Source organism: Nansenia antarctica (assembly GCF_963989245.1).
Source record: "Nansenia antarctica genome assembly, chromosome: 10".
In the NCBI taxonomy this organism is placed as follows: Eukaryota; Metazoa; Chordata; class Actinopteri; order Argentiniformes; family Microstomatidae; genus Nansenia; species Nansenia antarctica.
Genome location: NC_137680.1, coordinates 21,285,891 through 21,300,366, shown reverse-complemented (window position 1 = coordinate 21,300,366; position 14,476 = coordinate 21,285,891). Strand labels below are relative to the sequence as shown.

Here is a 14,476-nt window from a genome sequence, read left to right as displayed (position 1 = left end):
AGACAGACACACACACACACACACACACACACAGACAGACAGACAGACAGACACGCACGCACGCACACACGCACATAAACAGACGCGCACACACACATAGACACACACGCACACGCGCGCACACACACACACACACACATCCACGCACGCATGCATGCACACAAACACACACATAAACAGACGCGCACACACACACACACACACACACACGGTCAGGTCAACTTGTGATTGACGTTAACGGTACATACAGTACTCTGCTCCGTGCTGCCAGCGAAGGCTACGACAGAGATCAAGTCAAGGCAGAACATCCAGCAGGAGTGAAGTGGGAGAGAGAGTCTGAGACAGACAGACACACATGACAGACAGACAGCATTGAGCTGAGCAAGGTTTCATCACACGTGCCCAGAGACAGAGCCCTCAGACAGCCTTGCCTGTGTATGTCACGGGCGTTGTGTACTGACTTGACAGCTGGAGCTGCGTCTACACCGCCGGACCGCTCACCACGGTCGACTCCCGTCACGCAAATATCTCCTACCACTCTGTCGCCCTGTCTCTCCTGCTCACGAACAGACGCCCGGCCTTCGCAGCCTTAATTAAAAGCACCTTCAGTGAGCTCGAGAGATATGACTAATCGTCCCCTTTGGCAGACGAAAATAGACGAAAAAACCGTCAAAACATTTCCAAACTTCTGTTTTCCTCAGACTCGAGCTCAGTTGGGCTAGACCGAAAGTGACACTCTCTCCGTCTGGTTTTCTCTGAGTTTCTCTCAAACACCCCCCCCCACCCCCCCCCCCTCTGAAGGGCTGCTAGCTTATTTTAGCTCATTTTTCCCGTCAGCACAAAAACATGAGGCAGATTGGCTGGCTGCAGTAATGTGATTATTGTCTTCTAGTTTTTCCCACTCTTCTTTCCCTTAATTGCGAAGCATGTAGCACTTTCTCGATTAACTTCCCTCATCCATTTAAAATATTAATGCTGGCAGAATATGAGGGAGAGGGAGAGAGGGAGAGAGACAGAGAGAAAGAGAGAGAGACAGAGAGAGAGAGAGAGAGAGAGAAGGAGGATGCTGAGAGAGTGAGAGAGAGAGACAGGAGACAGTGAGAGCTGGGAGAGTGAGAAAGAGATAGAAAGAGAGAGAGAGAGAGAGAGAGAGAGAGAGAGAGAGAGAGAGAGACTTGAAGAAGCAGTGTAGTATTCTTCCTTATCATTATTACCCAAATGAATTTGGTTTGTGCAGGAGCCTTTTAATGAGCTTTGCATTTTTTTTTTTCTCTCAGCGAATTGATTTCCAGTACGTATTCCCCCCTCTCCCAATGTCCGGGCATAAATATGTATGCCAGGGGGGCTCGGCGGAGGACAAAAGACGTCCAGCCAGATAATGAGGGCCGGGGGGAGACGGCGCAGAGTCCCTGGGGCCGGGGGACCTTGTGGATCCTCAGTGTCAAAAGATAAAACTTCAATGTGATATTTTGCTGCCCTACTGAAGATAAGTTGAGAGGCAGAAAAAAAAGAGCTGGCGTGAATCACTGGACGGGATAGGTGGATACGGTACTCTCTGTCATGCACGCACACACGCACACACACACATGCACACGCACTCATGCACACACGCACACGCACACGCACACACACACACAGACCCATCTTCGGTGACAGTGAGTCATCCAGATACCCACAGAGAGGCAGAGCCGGGGCGTACCTGCAGGGCCAGCCTCACCACGGCAGACGTGCTCCTCAGGAGGTTGTGTGTGACGTCCAGGAGGGAGAGGAGGAGGGTGTGGCTGCTCTTCCTCCCCGGCCGCTCCTCTCTGTCCAGGTACAGGCCGGCCGCCTCGGAGAAGACGGAGCAGAGCACCTCCACCACACCTGACAAACACAAGAGAAACAGGGTTGCCAGTTGGGCTGGTTTTTGGTGGATTTAGCGGTTTTTAAGACTGCGGTTAGGCTGGAAATTGTCAATCCCATCTGGCAACCCTGCAAGAGAAACACGCGACCAAGTCAACCTTGGCGAAGAGACGCTCTTCCTATAGGTCGTAAATATGGGAAACGCCGTGTTTTTTAAAGTACAAAGTCGTGTCGGACGGGGGACCTCGTAACGACTCGCTCCGTTCTAAGTGACGTTAAGTGGCGGTTTTTCTTCGTACGTTTGTGAAGTACGAGAGCGTTCTCCGGGCCTTGAGTGGAGGCGCTGGTACCATTCATCATCTGGAGGGCTGTGATGGATGTGGCACTTCCTGCTAACCTCTACGCAGGACGGACACACATACGCACACACACACACACACGCACGCACATACGCAGACACACACACACATAAGCACGCACATACGCACATACGCAGACACACACACACACACACACACACACACACACACACACATGCATGGACGCACGCATACACACGTGCACGGACGCACGCGTACACACGTGCACGGACGCACGCGTACACGGACGCACGCATACACACGTGCACGGACGGACGCACACACGCACACACACACACACACACACACACACACACACACACACAACACACACAACACACACAACACACAACACACAACACACTCACACAACACACTCACACACGCTCCTACCCTAAAAAGATGCCGGTCGTGTAAAATATGGATGCTGTAGACATTCCGCTCATCCAATATAATTGAGATACAAATCGTAACCCTTTTTTTCCGTTCCAATTACCAGATAGCAGCCAGATATCATCTCTTTCAGCTGACAGGAAACCTTTGCCTTCGCCTGTCTTTCAGTTTTCTTTCCGTGTTGAAATATTAAGCGTGTATGAATAATCTCCTCATCTTTAAGAGAATAAGCTTTTCTAGTTTCTGGGCAGCGTACTTCTCCTGCTGACCCGTCGCCCCCCAGATCATGGCAGGAGGTTGAACCCTGGGCTGCTCTCTGAACTCACACTCTCTCCACACTCAACGGCTCATTCTTTACATGTGAGGACCCGGCCTTGAATAGATCCACACCGTTACAAGGGAGGGTTTGTGGACGATAATGTATGTCCTATGGACAGATGATGATGATGTCCAATGGACAGATGATGATGTTGTCCAATGGACAGATGATGATGATGATGTCCTATGGACAGATGATGATGTTGTCCTATGACAGATGATGATGTTGTCCTATGACAGATGATGATGATGTCCTATGGACAGATGATGATGATGTTCTATGACAGATGATGATGATGTCCTATGACAGATGATGATGATGTCCTATGACAGATGATGATGTTGTCCAATGGACAGATGATGATGATGTCCTATGACAGATGATGATGTTGTCCAATGGACAGATGATGATGTTGTCCAATGGACAGATGATGATGTTGTCCTATGGACAGATGATGATGTTGTCCAATGGACAGATGATGATGATGTCCAATGGACAGATGATGATGATGTCCTATGACAGATGATGATGATGTCCTATGACAGATGATGATGTTGTCCTATGACAGATGATGATGTTGTCCAATGGACAGATGATGATGTTGTCCAATGGACAGATGATGATGATGTCCAATGGACAGATGATGATGATGTCCTATGACAGATGATGATGTTGTCCTATGACAGATGATGATGATGTCCTATGACAGATGATGATGTTGTCCAATGGACAGATGATGATGTTGTCCAATGGACAGACGATGATGATGCCCTATGGACAGATGATGATGATGATGTCCTATGACAGATGATGATGATGATGATGTTCTATGGACAGATGATGATGATGTCCTATGACAGATGATGATGATGTCCTATGACAGATGATGATGTTGTCCTATGACAGATGATGATGTCCTATGACAGATGATGATGTTTCCTATGGACAGATGATGATGATGTCCTATGGACAGATGATGATGTTGTCCAATGGACAGATGATGATGTTGTCCAATGGACAGATGATGATGTTGTCCAATGGACAGATGATGATGTTGTCCTATGACAGATGATGATGATGTCCTATGGACAGATGATGATGTCCTATGACAGATGATGATGATGTCCTATGACAGATGATGATGATGTCCTATGACAGATGATGATGATGTCCTATGACAGATGATGATGTTGTCCTATGGACAGATGATGATGATGATGTTGTCCTATGACAGATGATGATGGTGTCCTAGTATGGACAGATGATGATGATGTTCTATGGACAGATGATGATGATGTTCTATGACAGATGATGATGATGATGTTCTATGACAGATGATGATGATGATGATGATGTCCTATGACAGATGATGATGATGTCCTATGACAGATGATGATGATGATGTCCTATGACAGATGATGATGATGTTTTATGACAGATGATGATGATGTTCTATGACAGATGATGATGATGATGATGTCCTATGGACAGATGATGATGTTGTCCTATGACAGATGATGATGATGTCCTATGACAGATGATGATGATGACCTATGACAGATGATGATGTTGTCCTATGACAGATGATGATGATGTCCTATGACAGATGATGATGTTGTCCTATGACAGATGATGATGTTGTCCAATGGACAGATGATGATGTTGTCCAATGGACAGATGATGATGTCCTATGGACAGATGATGATGATGATGATGATGATGATGATGTTCTATGACAGATGATGATGATGTCCTATGACAGATGATGATGATGTCCTATGACAGATGATGATGATGTTCTATGACAGATGATGATGATGATGTCCTATGACAGATGATGATGATGTCCTATGGACAGATGATGATGTTGTCCTATGGACAGATGATGATGATGTTCTATGACAGATGATGATGATGATGTCCTATGACAGATGATGATGATGTCCTATGGACAGATGATGATGTTGTCCTATGGACAGATGATGATGATGTTGTCCTATGACAGATGATGATGATGTTCTATGACAGATGATGATGATGATGTCCTATGACAGATGATGATGATGATGATGTCCTATGACAGATGATGATGATGATGTCCTATGGACAGATGATGATGATGATGATGTCCTATAGACAAACTGAGAAACAGGATTTGTATGACTTTCACCTGAAACACTCATTTAAATATACAAAATACAAATATTCACAAAAAGTGTTTTCCTCCATGAAGTGTAAGAGGTACCAAACAAATCTCAGCAAAAAAAAAAAAACACAAACTATTCAAAGCAAATTTGCCCAAGTAAGGTAAAATAACTGAAGGTCATGCTGATACTGGCACCTGTGATGTTGGGCAGACAGTCTCCAGCAGGACTGCTGCATTAGCGGGGAGATGGGACCACATGAAAGGAGGGGAGAGCTTACATTATTGAGTCACTCTCATGTTGACTCAATAAACATACTAGAATAAACCTGCCAGGGGGACTCCATTTAGATACAACAACATCAATACCATAGACACATATGACAATACCTAGCCTATTACAAATGCATATATTCTCTATAAAGCAACTAGCTTGAAACTCTCAAAACGACCAGGCCTATTATAGTATAGGAGTGAATTGGATTCCTACTGAATTCAATAGTTGTCGCTTTGAGCAAGCGACTGCTAGCTTTTTGGCAATACTGATGTTTTGTGATTTTTTTTAAGGCAAAGATTAGAGGAGCCTCCGTGTCATGTTGTTCCTGAAGTGGGTATTCTCCTATCAGGTTGGCTAGCTCTAGTCTATAATAAGCATGCCTTAGCGTGAAATGGGAGCGGATTATAATAATGCTAATGAGTGCACCTGACAACCCTGCTAAGATACGTTCACCACAGTGTGGAGAGAGAAGAGAGACTAGCTCATGGGCAACAAGGCGCCTCGGCTGTGGAGGACCGCCGCAGATATTCCATCCCCTCCACGGATGAGCGTTCTGGAAGTGTTGTGCTTATGACCTGAGGCAACCACACTGTTTATCTGGGTTTAGCACTCCAGTCTTTTGGAGGGAGATATTTGTCAGTGTTCTCTCTCTCTGCATTTCTGAAGATAACTGGTGAATACATCAACAATGCGCACAGACAATATAATTACCGTGGTGAATGGCCTAAACGGCGTGCGGGACATTGTCATTTCGAGTTTTGGTTTAGCTATTCGGGTTCCAGAGAAGAAGAAGAAGAAGAAGAAGAAGAAGAAGAAGCAAACTTAAGCCTCGGTGAATCGAAAAAGGGATAAATAGCAATTAAATTACGCAGCCTCAATAGGGCTCAGAGAAACAATAGCTGCTTGGGTTGCTTATACTCTGAGAACACAGAGTAAAAACCGTGATCATGTTATTTCATTGTGACTGTACGTCCAAACCCCGACGTAAAAAAAAAACGTGATCACGTTATTTAATTTTCTGCATCCCCCAACCGACGCCCCCGGCGTGTTTGAAATCAGGTATGGAAAATAAAAAGAGCTTTAACACCCGAGCCTATCCACCACGGCTCTGGCTGCCTGCTCTCCCTGTTTGTGCCACTTCCCCTCTCTCTCTCTCTCTCCCAAAGGTCTCTTATCTCCGACTCTGGGAAATCTGGCCAATTATAAATCTCATCTCATCCATTCCCTCCTGCTCACTGGCTGGCTCTCACAAGCGTCTCCGTCTCTCTCCGCTCTCTCTCTCTCTCTCTCTCTCTCTCTCTCTCTCCCTCTCTCTCTCTCTCTCTCCCAGTCACACCTAAAAGAGCCAATTATGCCCGTTTTCCCCCCCTGCCTGCTATTCTTGAGCGGATCTAGAGTGGGCCAACGCCGCAGCCAGAGCCGAAGCAGAGATAGCGCTAATTGCCAGGGTTATATTTAGTGCTGGGTCAACACTTTCCTGAAAAGAGGACCTGATTTGTGCATAATGATGCTGACTTCAGAAAGTAACTCGCAAATGACTCTCCTGTAATGAGAAGGGCAAGAGGAGGAAGTTGCCCTTATTCGAAACGAGGCCCTGGAGTGGAAATTCCTATTGGTTGACACGGTCGAGGGGAGGGTGTGTGTGTGTGTGTGTGTGTGTGTGTGTGTGGGGGGGGGGCCTTTTTGTTGTTAGGAGTTAAGGACTTCCTGTTCTGGCTCTCGCCGGGAGAGAGTAGCAATTACAGCCGTGAACCTGAAAAGCATTTTGACACCCACACCTATAATTCACGGGGGCCGCAGTCAAGCGCGATGCTACATGAGACGCACTGCAGTTACACTGACACAAACAGGGTTACGCTTTCCTCGCCAGAGACTCCACTACATCTGCTCTCCCCTGTGAGGAGTTTCCATAACAGCGCGTCGTATAGTCCTGACACAGAGGGGGCTGCTAACTTCCACTTAGCAGAAGCGTCCGAGCTAAGTGCCCAAGCGCAGGTTGGTTCTGCGTAGTGACACTCTTCTCACTCTGCTGACGACTTCACAACACGCACCTCCCTCCCTCCCTCCCCGGCTTTACACAGCTAATACAAATGTATTAACTACAAGCTCTGTTTATAGTCTTCCGTATCCATAATTGAACAGCGGCCGCCTCTCGAGGCCGTGGCAGGTTAGACCCGCCGCGCTCCCCAGGGACGGCCAGTCAGACGCGAGAGGTGACAGACTATCTTCACTTCGTCGGCTCGACGGCGCTGCTTTTGCTAAACGATTTTGGACGGAGGTGGCTCCTTAGCTCCTGAGGTAAACACTGGACGTCACACAGCTTCTAGACAAGGCCCGGGCCCTGCATCAGCACCGGCCAGGGGTGTCACAGGAAGGGAGCGTCTTTCATTAGGGCTCTCTTTCTCTTTCACAAGGTGCCCCCCTTATCCTGATGGGCGTGTTGAATGTCGAGCCTCGCCGTGAAAACGATGACTCAACTTGGCTCGCGCCGAACCCCCCCCCGTGAGGGCGGCGTCTCTCTGTGTGCTGCTGGTGGGACAGGGAAGCGTGTGGCGCTGACGGGCTGGAGGAGCAGCCAGCTAGGCTATTAGCTACTGAGAAACAGAGAGCCTAACTGTCAACACGGTCATAGCAAAGGAATCTATTATTCAATGATTCCGCGTAGAGGAGACAGAGGAGAGGGTAGGGGTGGAGGAGGGAGAGGGGAGGGTAGGGGAGGGGTGGAGGAGGAAGAAGGGAGGGGTGGAGGAGGGAGAGGGGAGGGTAGGGGTGGAGGAGGGGGAGGAGAGGGTAGGGGTGGAGGAGGGAGAGGGGAGGGTAGGGGAGAGGTGGGAGAGGGGAGGGTAGGGGTGGAGGAGGGAGAGGGGAGGGTAGGGGTGGAGGAGGGAGAGGGGAGGGGTGGAGGAGGGGGAGGGGAGGGTAGGGGTGGAGGAGGGAGAGGGGAGGGTAGGGGAGAGGTGGGAGAGGGGAGGGTAGGGGTGGAGGAGGGAGAGGGGAGGGTAGGGGTGGAGGAGGGGGAGGAGAGGGTAGGGGTGGAGGAGGGAGGGGGGGGGTGGAGGAGGGAGAGGGTAGGGGTGGAGGAGGGAGAGGGGAGGGTAGGGGAGGGGTGGAGGAGGAAGGGGGTGGAGGAGGGAGGGTAGGGGTGGAGGAGGGAGAGGGGAGGGTAGGGGTGGAGGAGGGAGAGGGGAGGGTAGGGGAGGGGTGGAGGAGGAAGGGGGTGGAGGAGGGAGGGGAGAGTAGGGGTGGAGGAGGGGGAGGGGAGAGTAGGGGTGGAGGAGGGGGAGGGGAGAGTAGGGGTGGAGGAGGGGGAGGGGAGAGTAGGGGTGGAGGAGGGGGAGGGGAGAGTAGGGGTGGAGGAGGGGGAGGGGAGAGTAGGGGTGGAGGAGGGAGAGGGTAGGGGTGGAGGAGGGAGAGGGTAGGGGTGGAGGAGGGAGAGGGTAGGGGTGGAGGAGGGGGAGGGGAGGGTAGGGGTGGAGGAGGGGGAGGGGAGGGTAGGGGTGGAGGAGGGAGCCACAAATGGCTGCTCGGCAGTCGGTGCTGACAGCATCAGATGAGTACTGAGACCAAGGCCGGCTTTACACCTCAGGTCGAAGTGACACAATTCCGATTTTTTTGCTCACGTGTTTTCTCATGTGGCACAGATGGGATGTAGGTGCAAGCAGTGAAAAAGCACATTGAATCTGATATTCTCAGATCCGATTCAGGCCTCAATATCATGCCAGCCTCAGTCAGACACAAATCTGATATGTGTCATTTAGACTGCGGTCTAACCAGGCAGGTATAACGCTCAATTCTGATTTGTCATCATTGAAAATACGACGGTCTTCGCATTTTGATGATGTTTGACGTGAGTTTCACTCACTTCAACAGTGAAGTGCTCTTAAAAATTTCGACCCACTTTTTAAGAAAATTGCTTTAGATACAGAAAGGTGGTCAACACTATTTCTATCATTATGGGGGAAAGTCAATGTCCTGAAGATTAACTGTATCCCGAGATTGAATTATCTGCTCCAATGCCTTCCTATTGCCATACCCCAGGTGTATTTCAAAAGGTTTGACCAAATTTGCAAAAAGTTTCTATGGAATGGTAAACGTGCTAGGATAAAGTTGGAAAAGCTCCAAGTCCCGATCAATAAGGGTGGTATGGGTTTACCTAAACTAATATTGTTTCACTATGCCTACTGCCTGAGACACATTGCTCAATGGACACTGCCACCTGAAAGGGCCCCTCCTTGGTTTGAGATTGAGCAAAAATTGCTTTCCCCTATTAATTCTATGTCCAGCAAATTATCATTTGAATTACGATCCCATCCTATAATAGCCAACCTCTACAATGTATGGAAGAAAATATCTAAGTCCTTTAAAGTAAATGTCTATCTTAACTCTGAATCTTGTATTTGGAATAACCCCAAATTGCTAATAAATAAGTGTTCCTTTATATGGAAGGAATGGGTAAGAAAAGGAATTGTAACATTAACAGACATATATGGGGGAGATGGTCTGAAATCATTTGAGGAGTTGGTTAATGAATATGGGTTGCCTAGACATGATTTTTGGAAATACTTGCAACTCCGCCATTTGCTGGACAGTATTCTAGGTAAAGGAATCACACCTCAACAGTCAACTCTTCTGTCTGAGATTACAAAGATAATGGATATGGGACATGAGGCGGCTATCTATTATAAAATGGTTTTCCAACAGACGGTTAAGGTATCCTATGCATTGATGGTCATTTGGTCAGTTGATTTGAAAATTAATTTCACAGAAAAAGAATGGGACAAAATATGTGAGAACATTAAGAGAGTATCGAGAGACATTAAAATTAGATTGATCCAGTCCAAGGTTCTTAACCGGTTCTACTGGACCCCCTCCAGGATGTTCAGGCTGAAGCTCAAGGACAATGCTGATTGCTGGAAATGTTGCAGGCCGGAAGGGACCCTGGTTCACTTACTTTGGGAATGTCCTATGATTCAAAATTACTGGCGAAAGATCCACGAATGGGTGCAAAACATTACCCAGGAGTCCAGGACAACTTTGAGTTTTGTCCGAGACTGTATGTTCTCAGTGATCCACAAATGACGTCTCTATGTGGAGCTGCAGAATTTATTCAGACCAGTATAATGGTTGGAAAACAAATCATTATGAGACACTGGAGGAACGCAGGGGAGCCGTCTTTCCAGGAATGACTTATGGAGTTGGCAAAGGTGGCAGCATACGAACAAATGTCCTTCAGGACTATGGACAGAAATGAACAATACACAGCAAAATGGGGAGGCTACTTGAGATATATTGCTAGTCGGTTGTAAGACTTAAGTTGACAAATTGGATGAGTGATGAATGTAATCTAGGGGTGCTTTTTTATTTATTTTTATTTTTATTTTATATTTTGTTTTTTTCTGTGTATTATTTCTGTTTGATGACAGCAAGACTTACTCTGTGATATTGTTACCATTTTATACAAAAGTTGTATAAGTCAAGAAATGTGTTAATTGAAAAATTCAATAAAATACTGATTACAAAAAAACAGTGAAGTGCTCTTTCTTCTCCGCCTTAAAATGTGCGCAATATTTTGCAGACCTCTAAACATACTTCGGAAAGCAATGGCTTTATATTTTAATATACAGTATATGCCTGAAGAATGAAATGACCGAAAGCTCGCAATAAACTACGTTTTTTTGCACAGTGTTTGAGTGTGCGGATGCTGTTATTTTGCACTCTATTGATACTTCAGTTCCAGCACCTCAGCAAAGTCTGATCGTGGATGAGCGGTGGTATTTTCACTATTATAATATATATAAAAGGGATTATAATTTCTGTCTCGTTTGCGTCCATTGCAAGTCCCGGCTGTCTGTTTACTTTCGTTTTTCGATGTACGCATGCGGGGTCGCATGCTGGTGGTTATAAATGTTACCAGTGTAAGCACAGGTATCAGATATGGGTCATTTGAAAAAGTAGGTGTAAGCAGGCGTTCAAAAAAATAAAAGGCACCAAATCGGAACAAGGCATTACGACCTGCGGTGTAAAGCCGGCTCGAGAGAGAGGGAGAGAAAGAAGGAGAGAAGGAGAGAGAGCGGGCGGTCTGAGCTGATAGGGGCTGTGGGGGCTGAGAGAGCAACGCACAGACCAGGCTGCTGATAGACAGAAGCAGGGGGATAACAAGAAGCACTCTCTCTCTCTATCTCCCCCTCTCTCCCCCTCTCTACTCCAGCGCTCCTTCTCTCTCATATAGCCAGCAGCACAGCCTCACCCCCCTCCACCATTGCTTCTTCTACTGCTGTTTGCAGCGAGACCAAACGCCTGCCTGCTATCATCCATTATGCAACCCAACACACAACCCAACACACAACACAACATACAACACACCACACAACCGTCCGGCTTAAGGCACCACGGGGGGGCCCCCACGCAATCAGCGGACTGAGGCCAAAGCAGGAGGGAGCGTTAATGGCATGAAAACACACTCCGGTAATGAAACCCACACAGAGAGAGAGAGAGAGAGAGGAATCGATACACGCTGTTTCTAGTTGGTGCGGGTTATATTGTTGTGGGTTTTTAGTAAGGGGGCGCGGGGGGGGGGGGGTTTAACTGTGAAATATATACGGCGATACTGTAAAGACCCACACACACGCACACTTGCACACACGCACACTCGTTCATTTGTTCACCTAGTTGGTAGAAGGGCTGGAGGTCCGAGTCCTTGGGTCCAGTGAGGTTGCTGAGCAGAGCCATGGAGTTCTGCATGACCCCGCCCAGAACGCTGCCCCGGTGCTCCTGAGGAGAAAACACACGCGATCAAAACACAACATCCAGATTCAGATTCAATTCAACTGTCGTTGGCATGAGTACGAACTCCGAGACGACGAAACGCATTCGGCATCGAGCCAGTTGTGCAACAGTGCAATAGTGCAAAAGCCATAAGAAGCTTGTACAGTAAGAATGTGTATAGTAAGATATATTCAGTATGATATGTACAGAGCAACCACCTCAGCGGCCTTGCGGTTAGAATGTCCGCCCTGAGATTGGGAGGTCGTGAGTTTGATCCCCTGGCCGAGTCATACCAAAGACTATAAAAATGGTACCCGATGCCTCCCTGCTTGGCACTCAACATTAAGGGTTGGATTGGAGGGGTAAGACCCCAGGGGGGGTGTACTTGTACATCAAGCCGCCTCACGCTACGGAAACAGGAGATAGGCTCCTGCCCCCATCGGTTCTCAAGGCTACTAACTTTTTATGTGCAGAGCAAGGGCAAAGTTATCAATACAATATGTACAGTATATTATGTACTGTGTGCAAAAACAACAGTGGGCAGAAGCTGAGTTGGAGTCCTGAGTGGTATGGGGGGGGGAGAAGAATGAGGAATGAAGCGAAGACAGAAGTCAAATAAACAAGGGTTCAGAGCAATCCTCAAATATTGAGTGTCTTAGGGCTGGATTCCATGAAACCTTGCTTTTATTTGGCCAAAGAGGGTCTGTTTTTCTTTCTCTCATAAATACTATCTGCAATATAGTTTTGATTTGAATTTAGTAAGTTATCCCTCAGAGCACACAGTTTTGCTAGTCCGTTCACGTCTGGCACCTGTGAGAGCCATATGTTTACTAGGGAGGTTCGTGTTTAATGTGTAAACGTTTAAAAAATATATACTAAACTAACTGGCTAGAGAAAATCCCTAAACTAAAAACATTAAATTTCCTATCTATTTTTGACTAGAGAAATATGAATTTGTCATGAGAAAAAGTTATACATATTTTCAAAAGATAACTACAAACTGTCTCTTTATGAAAACCGAATATTCCCCCCCCCCCCATATAACAACCCGTCTGGTTGTGTATTTTCTTGTGGGTGCACACTCAGACTCCCGCAATCGCACGTTTCGTTTACCTTTAATGCTTTAATGCCAAAACAGACATACCTATCATTTTATTTTGCCGTATAAAAAAAACCTGGACAAAAAAAAAAAAAAATCTAGCAGTCACATGCCCAGGCCTATGACATGCCATCTGAACACATGCAGAAATTACTCATATGTTCAGTTTAAACGTTAAACCTAAAAAGAAAATGGCCGCCGCTAAACATTCAGACTTGTTGATGTCGTATTTAATAGCCTAACCACAGCACTTTGAGGTCATATTGTTTATAAAGGAACCATTCATATCTGTTGTTTATAAGGGAACCATTGGAGCGACCTGGCTGAGTGGTAGCGAGGCTGCAGGTGAGCTGGTGGGAGGAGAGGGGGGAGGGGGGGTAGGTTACACAGGGATACGGGGGATGATGGGCCTTGGTAGTGAAGGTTGTGTAATGACCTAGTGAGCAGAGTGTAGCGGGTGATTAGGAGCATGATAAGTAGGCTGGAAGACATTCCTGGGCTCAGATGGGTCTATATATCTAGGCCAGAGTGAATATACACGTGAATATACACACACACACACACACACACACACACACACACACACACACATAGCAGCAGCAGCAGCAGCACCCCCCCCCCCCCCCCCCACACACAGAAAATCAATGGGGGCCTTAATTAGGGGCCCAGCAGAGAGAGTGTGGAGGGTGTTCACAGCCTCCCAGGCTGACAGGCTGAGAGTCGGACCAGCAGCTCAGGGATTCCGTTCAGGCCCCTGGACGAGCAGCAATGGAATCTCAAGGCCTAGAATTATCTCTTTTTCCGCCTGATTTGGGAGCGCCCCCACCAGAGCAGGCGCAGGGGTCATGCGTATCCTTAATGAATAAATACATGTGAAACGCACATGTTGTATTTGACTGCATACCTGTAAACAGCTTGTTTAACAACACTTCATTTGGTTTCGTGGACCACCCCCCCCTCCCCCCCGAGGAAAGACATGGTGAAATGTGAGGACGAACTTACTTCTGAAACTTCCCTCTCCCCCCCCCCCCCCCTGTGAAAGCACGTCCTCGTTTCAGAATCTTATCAGTAATGAAACTGTGTCGCCTGCAGCCTCTCTCCATCTCTCCTCATCTATACGCTAAGCCTTAAGATCCCATCAGCATCCTAAATACAGAACTGGCTGCCTCTGGCCGAATGCAGTTTGAACCGAAGATTCCTTTTTTTCCTGTCAAACATCTGTACCTGACGCCTCTCTGTATCTGACGCCTCTCTGTATCAGAGGGCCTTTCCAAAC

The 14,476-nt window shown here is 47.4% G+C and overlaps 1 protein-coding gene across 1 annotated transcript in view; it reads right to left on the bottom strand.

Annotated features, from left to right (window-relative positions):
- The window catches only part of ulk4 (unc-51 like kinase 4), a gene marked incomplete at its 5' end in the record, with an annotated part of 94,249 nt that overhangs the window by 29,579 nt on the left and 50,194 nt on the right, over positions 1 to 14,476 (bottom strand). The window contains 2 exons of the mRNA XM_080541068.1: positions 1,700 to 1,866; positions 12,002 to 12,107. Of these exons, the coding sequence (XP_080397194.1) occupies positions 1,700 to 1,866; positions 12,002 to 12,107 (273 nt within the window). The remainder of the gene's footprint in view (positions 1 to 1,699; positions 1,867 to 12,001; positions 12,108 to 14,476) is intronic.